The following is an 18,416-nucleotide window of genomic DNA, read 5'->3' as shown; positions in this document are numbered from 1 at the left end:
CCGCGCCGCCCGAGCGTGCGCATGCGCAACGGGAGAGTGGTTCCCACGGCCCCGCGAGCACAAGGCGGTCTCGCGCATGCGCAGCAGGGCCGCGGCGCCGGCTGGGGCCCCGTCTTGGGTGTCCGCGCCGTCGCCTGACAGTTCGAGGCTTTGATCGCGAGCGCAGGCTCGTCCTGCCCGGACAGCTGGGCGCCAAGGGGATACCCAGCGCCTTTAGGCTTATCGTAAATCGGGCATCTGCATCCACACTTATTGCTGGGATCCTCCATGGAAAGCAGCTCCCGAAACCGAACAGCCGCCCGGCCCGCCCTCCGCTGCAGTAGAAAACCGCCCCGGGACGTTGCTGCCGCAGTGTCCCCCTCACGGAGTTCCGTTTGTCTGCTTGGTTGGTTGCAACCTTCTCTGGAGCCCCAGAACCCAGGCCGCTTGTATGTGCCTGCGGCCGCACGGCCCCAGCACGCGGACCTGGAGCGGCACCGGGAGACCCGCGCGGCCTCCTCGGAGTGGACTGTGAAGCAGCGGGGCTGGGCAGTGGGGCTGGGCCTGCCCATGGCGACCCGTCCACGTCTCCGGGACACCAGCCTGCGCCTCTTCGCAGCCTCGTTTGCTGTTTACCGAGTTCTGCAGGGGGACGTAGAGGAACCACAGCCTTCTTGCACTTGAGACCGCTGTGATTTTCTGACATTTTGGAGGCAGAAATGCCTGGGAAAAGGCCCACAGATGCAACTGTCATCCCTAGTGCCAAAAGGGAACGGAAAGTGATTACCCTTGACCTCAAATTGGAAGTGTTACGACGATTTGAAGCGGGTGAGAAGCTCAGTCAGATCGCAAAGGCCTTAGGTCTTGCTGTCTCCACAGTGGCGACCATCTGAGATAGCAAAGAAAAAAATCGAGTTCTCAAATAGCTACTCCTTTGAGAGCCTCACGGTTGACTCGCCATCGAAGTGCAGTGATGGAGAGTATGGAGCGGCTGCTGAGCTTGTGGCTGGAAGACCAGAGGCAGCGAAATGCGCCCTTGAACGCCGCCATCGTTCAGAAGGCTAAGTTTGATGACTTGCAGCGTGAACATGGCGAAAGCTCTCAAGCGGAGAGGCTTCATGTGAGTAAAGGGTCAGGGTGGCTTGTGAGATTCAAGGAGCGCCACTGTTTGCCCCACTTCAAGTTGAACAGCGCAGCTCCCAGCAACAAGAACATGTACACAGAAATGCTGAAAAGCATCATCGAAGAAGGTGAGTACGCCCCCCGGGTGTCTTTAACGTAGATGAGACAGGACTTGATTGGAAGAGAATGCCCGAAGAAACGTTCACTTCCGAGGAAGAGAATGCTGAGCCAGGGTTTAAGTCATACAAAGATCGCATGATGCTGCTGCTTGGTGGCAGTGCCACTGGGGACTTTAAGTTGAAGCCCTTACTGGTGTACCGCTTGGAAAGCCCCCAGGGCTCTGAAGGGGTACTCGAAGCCCAATTTGCCCGTGATTTGGCGCTCCAACAGAAAAGCTTGGGGGACCAGGAGCATCTTTCATGAATGGTTCACTCACTTTTTTTGCCCTGCCGTTGAAAAACACTGTGCCTAAAATAATCTCACCAACAAAGCATTGCTCACACTAGACAATGCGTCATGCCACCCTGTGAATTTGAGCGATGTTTCTGATAACATAAGAGTATAATACATTCATGACGGTACAACTGACTAAATCCAGCCCATGTGTCAAGGTGTAGCCTCTGCCTTCAAAGCTCACTATCTGAGGACTTCTGAGCACATCCTAGAAGCAACGGATGGTGAGGATACAGCTGTGATCAGGGAATTTTGGAGAAACTACAGCATCATGGATGCTGTGGACAACACTGCGTACTTGGGAGGAGCTCAAACCAGCGATAATGAACAGCGTGTGGGAGAAGATTTGGCCTGAGTGTGTTCAGGCCCAGCATTTTTCCGGGCAGATAACATTGCACAGCTTAAAAAAACCATTGTGGGCCGGGCACGGTGGCTCAAGCCTGTAATCCCAGCACTTTGGGAGGCCGAGACGGGCGGATCACAAGGTCAGGAGATCGAGACCATCCTGGCTGACACGGTGAAACCCCGTCTCTACTAAAAAATACAAAAAAATAGTCGGGCGAGGTGGCGAGCGCCTGTAGTCCCAGCTACTCAGGAGCCTGAGGCAGGAGAATGGCGTAAACCCGGGAGGCGGAGCTTGCAGTGAGCTGAGATCCGGCCACTGCACTCCAGCCTGGGCGACAGAGCGAGACTCCGTCTCAAAAAAAAAAAAAAAAAAAAAACCATTGTGACCCTTGCCAGAAATGTGGCCTTTGAGGAGGTTGCTGAGGCTGCTGTGGACCAGTTGCTGCAGTCCCATGAAGATCTCTCAAATGAGGAACTAATGCAGCTGGAACAGGAGCCGGCAGTGGGGGAGGAGGAGAGGGAAGATGATCCCTGGGCACTGCGGCAGTTAACCACAGGAAGACTGTCGGCAGCCCTCTCGCATTTCGAGGCTGGCTTGCAGGTCCTTGCTAGTAACAGCCCTAATGATGAAAACTTAGAGTTTCCAGAGCTATCAATGATGCAATAAACTGTTACCAGAAGCTGTACAATGAGAAAAAGCACTGTTCAAAACAACTCTCTTAGGTCATTTTTCCATGTGTGTAACCAAAAGTTAATCAGAACAAAGCAGAAGCACCATGACGACCTCAACAGTGGAGACCCAGCCAGGCCTCTCTGCTCTGCAGTGTTCGACATCCCTGGAAACCTTGCTGTTGGTATTTCCATTTTGATGCTTGAGAGTATCAAATTTTGTCATTAAAATGTTATTTAAATATATGCTTTGAAAAGCTCATATATGTGTAAGAATCGCCAGGAAAACTTTTTTTTTCTTTGAGACAGGGTCTCGCTCCATCATCCAGGCTAGAGTGCAGTGACGCAATCTTGGCTCACTGTAGCCTCGACCTCCAAAGCTCAAGCAATCCTCACACCTCAGCCTCTGGAGTGCTGGGACTACAGGCACATGCCACCACCCCCAGCTAATTATTTTGGTAGAGAAGGAGTCTGTGTGTTGCCCAGGCTAGTCTGGAACTCCTGGACTCAAGTGGTCTTCTAGCCTGGGCCTCCAAAAGTGCAGGGATTGAAAGTGTGAACCACCATGCCCAGCAGAAGACGTTTGTTAAAAAAGAAAAATTGAGGCCAGGCACGGTGGCTCACGCCTGTAATCCCAGCACTTTGGGAGGCCAAGGCACACAGATTGTGAGGTCAGGAGATTGAGACCATCCTGGCTAACACAGTGAAACCCCGTCTCTACTAAAAAAATACAAAAAAATTGGGCATGGTGGCGGGCGCCTGTAGTCCTAGCTACTTGGGAGGCTGAGGCAGTAGAATGGCATGAACCTGGGAGGTGGAGCTTGCAGTAAGCCAAGATCGCGCCACTGCATTCCAGCCAGGGTGACAGAACGAGACTCCGTCTCAAAAAAAAAAAAAAAGAAAAAAATTGCAAAGGGGAGACTAGCCCTTCCAGACATTAAAACTTAGATGAAATAAACATTAATCAATGTGACCATATAAAAATGTAAGCAAAATAAAACTTTGCCATAGGAAAGAAAATACCACAAAGTCAAATGGCAATTCATAAAGAAAATATTTACATCTCACAAATAACAGGCTAATATCGCCAATATGTGAGAAACTCAGAAGAAAAAATACCAAGAACCCAATCGAAAAAATGGGCACATAATTCATAAATTAGATCCTGAAACATATGAGAAGTTTGACCTCACTCATGATTAGAGAAATGCAAATTAAAATGACAAATATACATTTCTCACACTGCATTGAAAGGTATGACCACGCTATCTGCTGTTGAGGCTATAGGGTAATGGACATTGTCATACACTGCCGGTGGGACTGCCCTTCTGGAAGGACATCTGACACTAAGAAAAACTGATGCCTGGCCGGGCGCCATGGCTCACGCCTGTAATCCCAGCACTTTTGGAGGCCGAGGCAGGCAGATCACCTGAGGCCAGGAGTTTGAGACCAGCCTAGCCAACATGGTAAAACTGTCTCTACTAAAAATACAAAAAAATTAGCTGGGCGTGGGGGCATGCACCTGTAGTGCCAGCTACTCGGGAGGTGGAGGCAGGAGAACAGCTTAAGCCCAGAGATGTTCAACAAGTCTGTGTGACACCACCACACGTCGTTCTCCCAACCGATCAGGACATGTTATTTCACCTCACACCGTATTACATTCAACCCCACTGGATGGCAAAAGCTCCTTCCTAAGCCTGCAAATGACTTCTATGTCAACAAACCAATTTCTCTTACTTTGTCCCCAATTCACCACACACACACCAGGCGAAAGGACATATATTTAATGAGACAGTGACAGCAGCATTGTTACAACTGGGCATCCCTCAGGCCAGCTTGGTCCTGTGCTGTGGGACCACCCATGGTGTGGGTGCTGGCGGTGCAAACGGGGTCCTTGCTGGGCTTTTCCTGCTGTGCTACAGACTCAGACAAAGACCCATACATGATTCTGTTTACAGACTGTGTCACCCAGAAGGGGCAGGTGGGGGAGATGCTGGGTGGCAGGTAAAAATAAAAGGGGCCCAACCCTTTGTCCAGCAAATGCCAGTATAATTTTTCTATGGACACAGTGATTTGTAACTTGAATAATGTGAAGTTGATTACACAGATTTCGGAATGGCTAATATCCATATGACAGAAGTGTGATGCATTCATGAGACGTGTGCAGACTTCGGGGTATTGGGAAACAGCATTTGGCCTTTAACCCCCTCCTCAGCCCCAAAGAGGAAAGGGAAGCAGGACAGGAACACACACTGTTGATCCAACCTCACATCACACTCTCTAAAGGACTCCAACATGTTCCCTGCTCACCTTGCCACCTGAGGTAGGTCAGTACCCCGCCCCCATTTTCCAGATGGGGAAACCGAGGCAGAGCAGACAGTAAGAACCTCGCCTAAAGCCACCACAGTGGGGAGAGGACACCATCCCCTTCCTGATGGTGGAGGGCAAAGAGGAGACCCTGCCGTGTCTCCCGCTCCTGGAATGAGCCAGTGAGCTGGGTGGCCTTTCTGCTGGCTGAGGTGTCTCCTCTTGGGCTTCCTGGTCAAAGGGGACAAATATCCAAGCAGTGACATTCTCTGCCCTCTGCCCACCATGTGTGCCAACCATGTGCACCAACAGCCAAGTGCAGTCCAGGGTGTGGGGGAAAAGGACAGACAGGAGCACCCCCACTTCCCACGGTAGAAGGCTGGGAAGCCATGTCCTGACATGTCCTCTCCTGAGGCCCCTCGTGGACCGCAGGATCTGTAAAGTGCAAACACCAAAGCCAAGTGTCCCCTCACCCAGAGCTGTAGGTTTCCTCTGCTGTCCAGGGGCCTCTGTCCTGTGGAGTGAGGGACCTCCCACACGCCCCTGCCCTGATCTTCCTGAATGGGCTGTCGAGCAAATACTCTCAGCTCTTGACCTCAGGCGCCCAAACAAAAGGCCACTGGCTGGTCGTTCCCGAGCTATCTAGAGCCCTCCACAGGCAGCAGGACCGAGTTCCTCAGGCAAATCTGGTTCCAAGAAATGCCACCGGACCCCTGAAGGATCCCATCGCCTAACTGAAACCTCCCTCAGCACACAGTCCCTGCTCCACACGTGGAGTCCAGGACACCCTCCTCAGGCTGGGGCCACGGCCTCCTAGCTTGGCGCACCAGGAAAGGGGCTGGGACAAGGCAGGAGCGCCCAGCAGGGCAAAGCTCCACGGCCCCCTTCCCTGCTGCTCTACAGAAACAACAGGTAACCCCACTGGACTGACCACCCAGTGAGGCCTCTGAATCTCAGGCCAGGGTAGAGGCAGGTCAACAGGTGACAACTGTGAACAGCCCCAGCTGGGGACAACCAGAAGTCAGGCGACGAGTGGCTGAAAGGGATGGAGCCTCCAGGCAGAGCCGAAACCCCACTGCAGGTGAGACTCAGCCCTCGGCTGGGTGTGTGCAGCCACATCCTCAGGTGTTACTCAACTCTCCTCTGAAGCTCTCTCGGAGTCTTGGCCTGATGAGTTTCCAGGGTGGCCAGGACGGGAGCTGTGGAATCTCTAGGGCCCAGATGCCCTGGTCCAGGGGTGTGGAGGGTTCTGTGCCATGGGGGAGGTGAGATGTCCCCCCAACTCCCTGCCCATTGGGGGAAGGATGGGGGCCACGCAAGGACCCCTCACAGCAGCACACCCAGGTGCGGCCGCACCGAGTCCCAGCAAGCACCTGGGAGACAACGGTCCCTGACACTACCCACCCCCTCGGTCCTCGACACTGCCCACCCAGCAGGGGTGGAGGGGTCCAGGGGCCACACCCCAGGGGTCTCCAGAGCAGGACGAACAACTTGACGTTGGCAGGGTGGGTCCCAGCGGGCCAGGCAGGGTGCCCAGCACACTTCCTCAGTGCTAGGCCTCCACGTCGGGACCTGGCTCCTGGAAGAGCGACTGCTTCCTCAGGCTGAGCCGGGCACACTTGGGGCACGTGGTGGAGTTGTCATAGTAGCAGTCCCTGGGGGCAGAAACAGGTTGGGGCTCTCTGCACAGGAAACTCCAGCACTGAACCCCCAAGCATCCTAGATCAGCTCCTGTCGTCCCCTCTACAGCCACTACCAAAGGGCAGAATCGGGGTCTGCACCCAGATGCAAATGACTGTATGGCCGTGTGAAGAGCGCTTCCCGGCGTGCAGATGTGGACCTCCAGGGGGTCCTCACGTTCCCTGCTATCCCCCGACCACACAGGTCCCAGTTCACACAGCTGAGGGGCTGAGCCAGGTGGCCGCGCCAGACTGAGCCCTTCCTCACGATTCCCACCTGTTCCTATCCCAGCGTGCCTGGCACCTCCCCTGGCTCCCAAACTGTGCATCAGGGAACCCTGGGGTCCCTAGTTCAAACTTTTAAACAGAACACAGCAGTAATTAACATCTGTCAGACACTGAGCAAACGACTAGCTCAAGTGAGTCAGTCTCAACCTTAGTTTCTGCCACAGTCCCATCTGTGTGACCATAGCTCTGCAGAGCTGGGATTTCAGCAGTTGCTACGAAAAGTAGCAAATTCCAGGCAAAAATCAGGGGACAGAAACTGCTGGGGAGTGTTCCATCTGATTCCAGGTCTGGAAGGTGTGTGGGGCCCAATAGGTGCACTCGTATCATGAGTAAGTAATCACACTTACTGAAGAATGAAATTAAAATGTTTTTCTTCTAATTTGTGTATACTATTTTTCCAAAGAGCCACTAAATCTTTAGGATATAAATACTTATAAAGTTGTTTGAACATAAATATTTTTCCCTGTTGGTCTAGTGGCTAGGAAAAAAAACGAGAGAGCATAAGTACTTAATAAATCAAAGGAAAAAAAACGAGAGAGCATAAGTACTTAATAAATCAAAGGAAAAAAAACGAGAGAGCATAAGTACTTAATAAATCAAAGTGTCAGGCCGGGCGCGGTGGCTCACGCCTGTAATCCCTGCACTTTGGGAGGCCGAGGCGGGCGGATCACGAGGTCAGGAGATCGAGACCATCCTGGCTAACAAGGTGAAACCCCGTCTCTACTAAAATACAAAAAAAATTAGCCGGGCGCGGTGGCGGGCACCTGTAGTCCCAGCTACTCGGGAGGCTGAGGCAGGAGAATGGCGCGAACCCGGGAGGCGGAGCTTGCAGTGAGCCGAGATGGTGCCACTGCACTCCAGCCTGGGGAACAGAGTGAAGACTCTGCCTCAAAAATCTAGAAAAAAAAAAAAAAAAAATCAAAGTGTCAGGAATTTCTTTTTTTTTTTTTGAGACGGAGTCTCGCTCTGCCGCCCGGGCTGGAGTGCAGTGGCCGGATCTCAGCTCACTGCAAGCTCCGCCTCCCGGGTTTACGCCATTCTCCTGCCTCAGCCTCCCCAGTAGCTGGGACTACAGGCGCCTGCCACCTCGCCCGGCTAGTTCTTTGTATTTTTTAGTAGAGACGGGGTTTCACCGTGTTAGCCAGGATGGTCTCGATCTCCTGACCTCGTGATCCGCCCGTCTCGGCCTCCCAAAGTGCTGGGATTACAGGCTTGAGCCACCGCGCCCGGCCAGGAATTTCTTTTGGCTTAGAAACACTTTGAAAAAATTACTGAGACATGAAAAGGTGACAGGAACTATAAGTTTGGGAATCTCTAGCCTATCCTAACCCTGAAAGAGTGACTTCAATGCTAGTGAAGAAAGGGAGCAGCTGGGATGCTGTGAACACATCCAAGACCAAGCTGGAGTTTCAGGGGCTGGTCCGGGATGGCCCTGGGAAGGGGCAGCCCCCTCATCCCCCAGGTGCTGCTCCTAAGGGAACTTCTCATTTAGTCACAGACATCAGGGTCTGACTTCGTATCTCAGGGTCAGCAAAGGCCCTGTGAGTCAGTCTTTACATCTCCCCTCTCTTGGGGTAGCAGTGCCAGCTCCCACAGCATCATCCTACCGGAGGCCAAGGGGCAGCTCCCCAGAGGACGGGGCAGAGCCCCAGCCCCTGAGTGCAGGGCGCAGGCCACACCCACCTGTGGAAGACGGCAGAGCAGTCAGTGCACACAGACGTGTGGCTGTCGAACGGGAACAGCACGTCGCCCTCTCTGCAGAGCTCACACACGAAGCCCTTGGCCTGGCACCGCTGGGGGGAACAGTGTGGGGTTGGGGCACAGGCATGTCAGTGCCAGCTCCTCTGGGCACTCCGAGGCCAGGGACACACCGGGCTGGGCTGCTTCTCCTGCCAATCCCCCCTCAGGGCTGGGGTTGGAGAAAAGCAGCCCTCGGGCAGAGGCCCACCTCGCAGTCCAGCTTGATGTGCTTGGCGAAGAGCGTGTGGATCTCGGTGAGCGAGCAGCCCAGACGGCCGGCATGCACGTCCAGGAGGTCCTGGACAGAGTACATCTCGTCGTTCTCCACAAAATGCTGCCGATCCTGGAGCTGCCAAGTCCCAGCAGCTGTGACCCCTGCACTGGGGAGGGCCTCTCCCACTGCCCACCCATGGTCGCTCCAGAGGTCAGGGCCCGGGTGTCCACAGAGAAACGAGCTACAGAAGGGTCTGGGCCCCAGGAGTAGAATCCAGGAGCCCCAGGAAGCCAACAGGGGAAGATGGACCTGGGCCACATTTCCTGACCCGTGTAGCCGCCGCCCTCCACTCCCCAATGCAGCCCCTCCCAGCCACACTGCACCCCCGTGTTCCCCACCCCTCCTTCTCTGTCTTGTCACACAGCTCACCCCGCCAACACACAACTTATTTTTCTTGTCTTCCCTACTTGAAAGGCACTCTCTAAGGGCAAGCTTTCCTGCCTGTTTCGTTCACTGTTCCAGAATCTAGAACATCTGTATCTGTTGAATAAATAATTAGATGAACCCTGAAATTGTTTTTGTGGTCAACTGGCCTGAGGAGGGCTGGGCTGGACCCACCCCTATGGAGATTCACATAAAGGATACAGGGTTTCCCGAACTGAACTAATGGGATAACTCTTTTGTGGGCTGAACGCCTGTTTGCTTTGCTCCTTGGGACCCGGGAGACCCTCTGCTAAAGGCACTCCTCCATGCACAAGCTGTCTGGAAAAGACTTGAGCCAGAGGAGCCTCACTGCCCTGGCTGCGCTTCCCATCGGGGGCCAGTCCCGCTGGCAGTCTGACCTGCAGCAACAGGCGAGCCTCCATGGCCTCCCTGCATGTGATGAAGTACGGCTTCATGAGCAGGATGTCCTGGCGCAGCTTCTGCAAACAAGGCGGGAGCAGGCAGGCCTCCTCAGCCAGGACACAGGGCTGCCCCAGTGTGGGCCTCACAGGGAGCCCTGCTCACAGACGTCTCGCCTCACACCCGGGTGGGCCGAGATCTGAGTGCTTCACCAAAGCCCAAAATCACAGCTCCCGGACTGGGCAGGACCGTGAGGCTCGCTTACCGTGGCCCAGAAAACCCTCCGTTCCCTCTGCCCTCACCCGGCCCCACAGGCAGACAACTGTCTGGGAGCCAGCAGCCTCAGGACCAAGCCAAACTTCCAGAGAAATCCCAGTGGCCTCCCCAGCCCTGGCCTTGGCAACTCAACTTGCTGCCACAGTCTCCTCCTGGGTAAAACGGGACCTGGCTCCTTTCACCACCTCGCGTGAGACGCCGTCACGTCCTGCTGGGACTGCGGCTCCCGTCTGCCCTCGGCTCCCGCCCTACCTCCTCCCTCACTGCTGGCTAAGAGAGTGGCCCCAGCCATGCACAGCCATGGAGCACATGGAAGTGGCTGCCCTGCAGTAAGATTCAGCAGAGGACACATGCTAGAGCCCAAGACGTGGCACAAAAAGAAAAAGAATGTAACTATCTCAAAAATGTACATTGATTTCATGTTGAAATAATATTTTGGATATATTGGGCTAAATAAAATATACTATTAAAATTAACTTCACTTACTTCTTTTCACTTTTTTTTGAGACACAGTTTCACTCTTGTTGCCCAGGATGGAGTGCAGTGGCACGATCTTGGCTCACAACAACCTCCGCCTCCCGGGTTAAAGTGATTCTCCTGCATCAGCCTCACGAGTAGCTGGGATACAGGCGTGCACCACCACACCTGGTTAATTTTGTATTTTTAGTAGAGATGGGGTTTCACCATGCTGGTCAGGCTGGTCTAGAACTCCTGACCTCAAGTGATCCACCCACCTCGGCCTCCCAAAGTGCTGGGATTACAGGCTTGAGCCACCGCGCCCGGCCCTTTTTACTTTTTTAATGTGGCTATTAGAAAATTTAATATTGGCCGGGCGCGGTGGCTCAAGCCTGTAATCCCAGCACTTTGGGAGGCCGAGACGGGCGGATCACAAGGTCAGGAGATCGAGGCCATCCTGGCTAACACGGTGAAACCCCGTCTCTACTAAAAAAAAAATACAAAAAACTAGCCGGGCGAGGTGGCGGCGCCTGTAGTCCCAGCTACTCGGGAGGCTGAGGCAGGAGAATGGCGTGAACCCGGGAGGCGGAGCTTGCAGTGAGCTGAGATCCGGCCACTGCACTCCAGCCTGGGCAGCAGAGCGAGACTCCATCTCAAAAAAAAAAAATAAAGAAAAAAAAAAAAGAAAATTTAATATTGCGTTCTTGCCTGGCATCAGATCACTACTGGACACGGTTCCAGCATCTTCAACCAAAAGGGCAGCCACGGTGCCAGCTGACCCTAAGCAGGTGGCCTCCCTCCTCTGCTCAGAACCTCCCATGGCCCAGAGGAGAAGAGGGTACTGGCCCAGCCCTAGGGCCCATCTGACGCAGCGCCCCTGCCCCCCACTCCAGGGCTCCAGCCTCACGCGAATCTCCACCAGCTCCTCCACGTAGTTGAACAGCAGAGGGTTGATCTCCCGGAGCCTGAGCACGGGCCGAGACACCATCAGCGCCAGGTAGCGCATGCTGCAGCGAGATACCTGCGAGGCATGGCCGGGTGACACCTCTCACACCCACCCAGGGCCCGTGCAGCCAGCAGCACACACCCCGGGGTACACCGGCTCCACACCCCCATCCTCCTTCCTGCTCTCCCTCGCCAGTGGGATGCCCCCACCTTCCAACTCCCACCTTTCGAGGCTCAAAGTCCCAGTTGTGCACCACGCGTGCAGGGATGACAGCCAGGTCATTCCAGTGGCAGTGGCTGCAGTAGTACTGGCCGGTGTAGTCACACTGCCTGGCCTCACTGGGCACACCCCCTGCAGGGTCAGGGGGCCATGAGTGTCCTTGCCTCACCAAAGCCCCACTCAGCTTTCCAGCCTCATGGTCTGTCCTCCCATGGACCACAACCCTCAGGGAGAGAGCCACCAGGCCAAGGGTTCCCTCCTGACTCATCCTATCCTCAGCCACAAGATCTCAGGTGGTCCCAGCGTCTCACTGACCTGTTTTCCTATCAGTAAAATGGGATATAAACAGGGCCTCACTGTAGGACTGCGGCAGAAACTTCATGAATTAACACCAGCAACTCTCTAGAAAGAAGAGCTGACACGCATGTGCATGACAACTGTGTGACTTCTCCCCAGTCCCCGTCTAGGAGACTTCCTCTGCCGTGTGACTTCTCCCCGGTCCCCGTCTAGGAGACTTTGACACGGGAAGGCGGAGGCTGGGTCCCAGCCCTCCAGGTGCTCCTCAGTGATCTGGGCGAGTTACAGAATGCCTGGAACCTGTGTCTGCTTCAGTGAGAAATGAAAAAACGGCAGTAACAGACCCTTGTCACTTCCCAAGGATAACAAGCAGGGACTGCCCCAGGGCCTCACTCAGCTGTCTGACCTACGTGTCCTTACACACCTGTGCACCCAGCTCCCCTGCGAGGAACAGCTCCCTCACCCTCTTCTCTCCCTGCCACCACTCACGCAGAGAGATGGGTGCCCGGCACTCGGCACAGCGGTAATCCTGGCTGTCCAGCCCTGTCTCAGGACAGATGTTCAGCTCGTATTCCGCTTGGTGGCTGACTTTGGAGCTCACACAGGGTTTGGAGATGAGGTTCAAACACTTGCTGTGACAGCGGTAATAACACCCTAGGGTGGAAAGACACACGGTTCTCAAAAGTGGGAAGGGCGCACCTGCAGCCCAGGCCACCCTCAGCTGGCCTGCCCCCTCCCCATGGGTTCCATTCCGAGGCCCAGATCAATCTAAGACCTCCTGGCACCAAGGGAAGCCTTAGAACCTCAAAGATCCTCTTGTCCCTGGCCCGAGCCTTGCCCCAAAGGTGGCCCAGACCTTGTCCTCCAATTGTCTCACATGTCCAGTGCCAACCTGCCACTCCCAGCACCAGACCCAACCTGTCCAAACAGACAAACGAAACCCCGCCCTCCCTCCCAAGCCCTCAGCTTCCCATCTCCGTTTCAGCAGCTCCACCCTTAGATATCATGAGTTACCCTGATGGGTTTCTAGCTCTGTTTTTTGTTTGTTTTGTTTTGTTTTGTACTTTTTAAGAGACAAGGTCTTGCTCTGTTGCCCAGGCTGGAGTTCAGTGGTGCGATCAGAGCTCACTGCAGCCTCGAACTCCGGGGCTCAAGTGATCCTCCCATCTTTGCATCTGAAAGCCCTAGGATTCCAGGTGAGAGCCACCGCACCCAGTCAGACAATTTTCTCATCTGTTACTTTCCGTTTCCAAACCTTCAGCTGGCACTGCACTTAGATACTCCTCACTCCCACCACCTGTCCCAACCCAATCAGAGTCACCCTCCTCTCCTCAGTCACCTCTCTCTTCAGTCCAAGCTCAATCAGCAGCCAGGGTAACCTATTAAAGCCCAAGTATGTCCAGTACCCACTTGTGGCCCCCACTGCACTTAAAGAAAAGCCCTGACCACCCCTGAGCTCACCTCCCCTGACACAGAGCTGCAGCCACACCTGGCTCTCTGCCTCTCCTCAAGGCACTGGACACATCAACCACAGAGTTGCCCCTCAGGCTTTGCACACACAGCTGCCCCCACCAGAACATTCCTCCCTCGATATTCTCTTGGCTTGTTCCCTGACCTTCAAGTTTTTGCTTAAAAGTCACATGATGCCGGGCGCGGTGGCTCTCGCCTGTAATCCCAGCACTTTGGGAGGCCGAGGCGGGTGGATCACGAGGTCAGGAGATCGAGACCATCCTGGCGAACATGGTGAAACCCTGTCTCTACTAAAAATACAAAAAATTAGCCAGGTGTGGTGGCGGGTGCCTGTAGTCCCAGCTACTCCGGAGGCTGAGGCAGGAGAATGGCGTGAACCCGGGAGGTGGAGCTTGCAGTGAGCTGAGATCCGGCCACTGCACTCCAGCCTGGGCGACAGCGCGAGACTCCGTATAAAAAAAAAAAAAAAGTCACATGATGCCTTTACATTCTGCCCTAAAGTCACATTCGCTCTACCTTAACACGTGCTAGTTCCTTTCCCTTTTTCTTCACTGTACAAACTGACACACCATGTAATTCACTAGTTTAATTCTCATCCAGAACAGCACTCTCCGATGCAGGCAGTACAACTGAGGAAATGCATATTTAGTTAATTTAACTTTGGCCATGTTTGGCTAGTGACCACCACACTGGACAGCTCAGATCTGAACGTGAGCCCAGCAGAGTCTCTCATTCCTCACCCCTCATCTGGGTCTCGGCCCACCCGTGCAGGTGTACCAGGTCTGGATGAGCCCCCTCATCTGGGTCTCGGCCCACCTGTGCAGGTGTACCAGGTCTGGATGAGCCCCCAGATGATGGTGTTACACTTGTCACAGGTCTGCTTGACGCTCTTGCTCTTCTCCTTGTAGAAGCGGTGCTCAAGGAGCACTCGGATGTTTGGCTCATCCTCATTGGGGTCCTGCAGAGGGTGAGTCAGGGAGGGGTCACAGGTGAGCTGGGCTGAAGTTCCTTTCCCTTCGCACAAGCCCCTCAGCTTATTTCTTCCAGGCACCATTTAGAGCAGAGATTGTGAGTTTCAGCACAATGCCACGTCCCTTTTCTCCCTTTCACAGTAAACAATGATCAGCTGGACAAGCACCACCAAGGTCACATGCTACCTTTCCCAGCATCCCTTGCTACCTTTCCTAGCATCCTTTGCTACCTTTCCCAGCATCCTTTGCTACCTTTCCCAGCATCCCTTGCAGCGATGTGCTGTGTGGGATTGCGCTGTGCTACGGGCATGTGAGCAGGAGCGACGCGGCCTCTCTGCCCCTCCCGCTTTCTGCCAGTTAGGTGCAGGGCAATGGAAAAGGAGGCCCTCTCCAACACCATTAGCTGCTATAGGGGCCCCAGACCACCCGTGGGATTTTTACGTGAGGAAACGAACACATCTTCTCTAAGCCACTATGTTTTGGGGTTTTTTTTGTTACCACCAATTTGCCTGTTTCTTAATGAATATTCTACTTTCTGCATTCCCAGGGACTCATGAATCAGCACAGGGGACACAGGGTAGCCAGGCGAAAGCACACAGAGACCCAAGGACTGCATCAGGAACATCTGTGGCCTGGGACCCCCACCTTCTTTTGTTGTCACCTTCAAGACACCACCCGTCCTTGTCCAGGTCATGTGGCTCACTCAGGGAGGAACTCAGCTCACCCGCTTGCTTCAGTGGGTGGGCACACAGCCCAGAACTAGCCAATCAGTCACTGTCATTGGGTAAGGGGTGGGCACATGACCCAGAACTGGCCAATCAGTCACTGTCATCAGGTCAGGGGTGGGCCCAGGACTGGCCAATGAAAGTCAGGCCTGAGGTTCCTGCTATGACCACTGAGAAAAGGCAGCTGTCATCTGCACAGGAGGCTCGGCTGCTGGAAAGCAAGGTGTGGTTGCCGGGACCATCTCTGCCACCACACAGTTTTAGAAAGCCTACCTGAGGCTGGATCAGACACAGAAAGTCGAGTTGGGAGACAGCAAGATTCCTGACATTGGAGGACCTTCCAGTCACCAAGAAAATACATTTTTCTTTCTGGTTTAAGCTACTTAAGGTTGGGTTTCTGTTCCTTCCAACAGGAGGGTCTAGACTAACAGGGAAACCTCCCGCAGTGGGGTGAGGGCCCATCTTCCACCTTGCCTGTCTGGAGCCTTTCTACCCCAGCCCCTGTGGCCGAGAGGGAGACCACCACCTGAGAGGGATCCAGAGGCTGCAGGGTCCTCCTGGTTCCACAGTCCTGGCCTCGGCCCCAGGCTGCCCCATGGTGGGGCGGCCCCACACCCACCTTCAGCTCCTGGAGCTTCAGCCGGAGGTGGATGAGACGCACCACGGCATCCTTCTGCTTCTCAGACTGCTCGGGCAGCTCCAGAATCACCTGCTTGCACTCCTCGATCGCCTGCCGCAGCTGCTGGACGTCAGAGGCCAGGAACAGACCCTGCCCAGGTTGGGGGCGGGGGCAGTCAAATACCCACCCTGCAGGATCTCCCTGTTAAGGCCCATCTGCCGAGACAGGCCCAGAGCAGACCCCGACACCCCTCACCCAGAGAAGGAAACTGAAGCCAGAGGGCACTGAGGACTTGCTCAAGGACAGGAAAGGTGGCAGCACGGTCAAGGTCCACCTGGTGCTGCGCACTCCCAGCCCGACCTGTCTGCCCACGGGCCTCTGAAAATCTAATGTTTGAAAGATGCTTTTCAAAAGACAACTTCCTTCTTTGAGAAATCCAGATGCTTTTTTGTGACGTCACTTCACTTACTTCTGAAGAAACTTTTCCTCTCAGAGGAAAGCTAGGGAAATGACATTTGCTGTCGTGAAGGAGAGTAAGAGGCCTCCAGCTTAACTGCCAAGCACAGGCAGATGCCAAGAGCCAGTCCCAGCACTTCCGGCTGCTTTCGCCACATAATGACCAGAGGGCTCACGGCCCAGCAAGGCCCCTGACTCAGAACACTCTGGTGCTCCTGGGGAAGACGGGATCAGGTCTCAGAGCTGTGGGCCTGGATCCCGCCCTCAGGAACCATCCTCCTCCTCCAGGCTGCTGGGCTCTGAGACCCAGGCAAAGGGGAGGTGGCACCCTCCCCTCCCCCTTGCAGCTCAGTCTGTGGCCTAAAGGAAGTGCTCAAAATGTTGTAATACATGAAACAAGCTGAGTGCAGTGGGTCACACCTATAATGCAAGCACTTTGGGAGGCGGAGGTGGGTGGGTCACTTGAGCTAAGGAGCCTAAGACCAGCCTGGGCAACAAAGCGAGACCCCGTGTCTGTAAACAAAATTGAAAATTATCTGAGCATTGTAGTGCACACCTGTAGTCCCAGCTAATCAGGAAGCTGAGGTGGGAGGATCACTCGAGCCCAGGAGGTCGAGGCTGCAGTAAGCCATGATCGCGCCACTGTAGTCCAGAGCAGGGGCAACAGAGAGAGACCTTATCTCAAGAAAAAGAAAAAAAAAAAAAAGATACGAAACACACATAGGAAGTCTCTCTTTTTTTTTTGAGACAGAGTCTCGCTCTCTTGCCCAGGCTGGAGTGGTGCAGCTGCATGATCTTGGCTCACTGCAACCTTTGCCTTCTAAGTTCAAACAATTCTCCTGCCTCAGCCTCCTGAGTAGCTGGGATTACAGGCGCCTGCCACCAAGCCTGGCTAATTTTTTGTATTTTTAGTAGAGATGGAGTTTCACCATGTTAGCCAGGATGGTCTCAATCTCCTGACCTTGTGATCTGCCTGCCTCGGCCTCCCAAAGTGCTGGGATTACAGGCGTGAGCCACCGTGCCTGGCTCAAATCATTTCAAAGTTACATTTCAATGTTACCGTAATGTTTCTCTCAAAAGTTGGAGATGGTTTGCATAAAAATAAAAGGTTTTCAAACTTTTTTTTTTTGAGACGGAGTCTCATTCTGTCGCCCAGGCTGGAGTGCAGTGGTCCGATCTCGGCTCACTGCAAGCTCCGCCTCCCGGGTTCACGCCATTCTCCTGCCTCAGCCTCCCGAGTAGCTGGGACTACAGGCGCCCGCCACCACACCGGGCTAATTTTTTCTATTTTTTAGTAGAGACCGGGTTTCACCGTGTTAGCCACGATGGCGTCAATCTCCTGACCTCGTGATCCACCCGCCTCGGCCTCACAAAGTGCTGGGATTACAGGTGTGAGCCACCGCGCCCAGCCTCAAACTTTTTATAAAAATCATTACAGCCTCCCCCTTTTCTTCTTCAACACAAGGCTTCCATGGAACAAAATACAGAACAAACAAGAGTGGCCCTGTAATACCTACTGGTCAGTAGGAGGAAGACAAGCAGCTTCCCCCTTACCTCCCACACCCTGACTCTCGGCAAGTCTACAGGACCTCAAGGACCCCAGAGGGAACCGACTCTCTGCACGTTTGCTACATGAAGACATGGAGCTCAGGGGATAGAAGAAGCCCCAGGTTCACGAACCCCAATCCCCGGCTGTCTCAACCTGCCTTCACTCAGGCTCTGAGGGTGGGGGTCCGTGGTGTCATGTAGGCCTCAGATTCAAAGCCAGGAGCCCTGGCTGAGGTGGGGGCTGCTGAGCCTGACAATGGAGTGAGGCTATACCCCAGCTCACAGGACGCCGTCCCACCATCTGGGAGGGAGTGACATGGAAACCCCGGCCCTTCCTGCCTTGGGGGCTGCCTCAGTCCCTCTCCCCCTTCCAGATCCGAAACCTTACCACAGGGCGGGAGAAATGGTCCTCAGACAGGCCGAGATCCATCACGCGTTCGGGGCAGCGGAACTCTGGCTCCCCGGGGGGCAGCTCAGGCAGGGCCTCTGGGGGAAGACGGGGACAGGTGTGGAGGGTCAGCTGCTACCTCCTGCCTCCCATCCCCTAGGGAGGAGCTGAGATAGCCAGGAGTGGGAAAGGGATTCAGGAAGCCACACAGAAAGGAGGCACTGTGGGAGCTGGGCACCACTCAGATCTGCACGCCATCCAGTTTGCTTTCAGAGGCGCCCATAGCCTTGTGCAGACGGGAAAGAGACATTCGAAAGGAGGTGGAATGATACTCAGTGCCAAAAGGTCCTCGAGATAGCATTATAGAAACATCCCATTTCTTTTTTTTTTTTTTTTTTTTTTTTTT

General features: G+C 54.3%; 2 protein-coding genes across 9 annotated transcripts in view; one reads left to right on the top strand and one right to left on the bottom strand.

Annotated features, from left to right (window-relative positions):
• Positions 1-9: 9 nt before the first annotated feature.
• CENPBD1 (CENPB DNA-binding domain containing 1) lies at positions 10-2,008 on the top strand. The gene is given in 2 exon segments (XM_025371239.1): positions 10-882; positions 885-2,008. Coding segments are annotated over 2 exon segments (561 nt in total). The 5' UTR covers positions 10-698; the 3' UTR covers positions 1,262-2,008.
• Positions 2,009-4,338: 2,330 nt separating this feature from the next.
• DEF8 (differentially expressed in FDCP 8 homolog) overlaps positions 4,339-18,416 on the bottom strand; it is a 24,546-nt gene continuing 10,468 nt past the window's right edge. For 7 of the 8 annotated variants that reach the window (XM_025371231.1, XM_025371235.1, XM_025371232.1 and 4 more), the window contains 10 exons: positions 18,011-18,108; positions 15,619-15,768; positions 14,120-14,261; positions 12,323-12,487; positions 11,541-11,668; positions 11,279-11,392; positions 9,639-9,719; positions 8,791-8,931; positions 8,526-8,635; positions 4,339-6,530 (listed from right to left, as the gene is read on the bottom strand). In XM_025371231.1, coding sequence (XP_025227016.1) covers positions 6,428-6,530; positions 8,526-8,635; positions 8,791-8,931; positions 9,639-9,719; positions 11,279-11,392; positions 11,541-11,668; positions 12,323-12,487; positions 14,120-14,261; positions 15,619-15,768; positions 18,011-18,108 — 1,232 coding nt within the window. In that variant the 3' untranslated portion in view covers positions 4,339-6,427. The remainder of the gene's footprint in view (positions 6,531-8,525; positions 8,636-8,790; positions 8,932-9,638; positions 9,720-11,278; positions 11,393-11,540; positions 11,669-12,322; positions 12,488-14,119; positions 14,262-15,618; positions 15,769-18,010; positions 18,109-18,416) is intronic. The other variant, XM_025371237.1, reaches the window with a different exon arrangement.

The sequence above is a fragment of the Theropithecus gelada genome, chromosome 20, assembly GCF_003255815.1.
Source record: "Theropithecus gelada isolate Dixy chromosome 20, Tgel_1.0, whole genome shotgun sequence".
NCBI lineage: Eukaryota > Metazoa > Chordata > Mammalia > Primates > Cercopithecidae > Theropithecus > Theropithecus gelada.
This window is presented reverse-complemented; position numbering and strand designations above follow the sequence as displayed.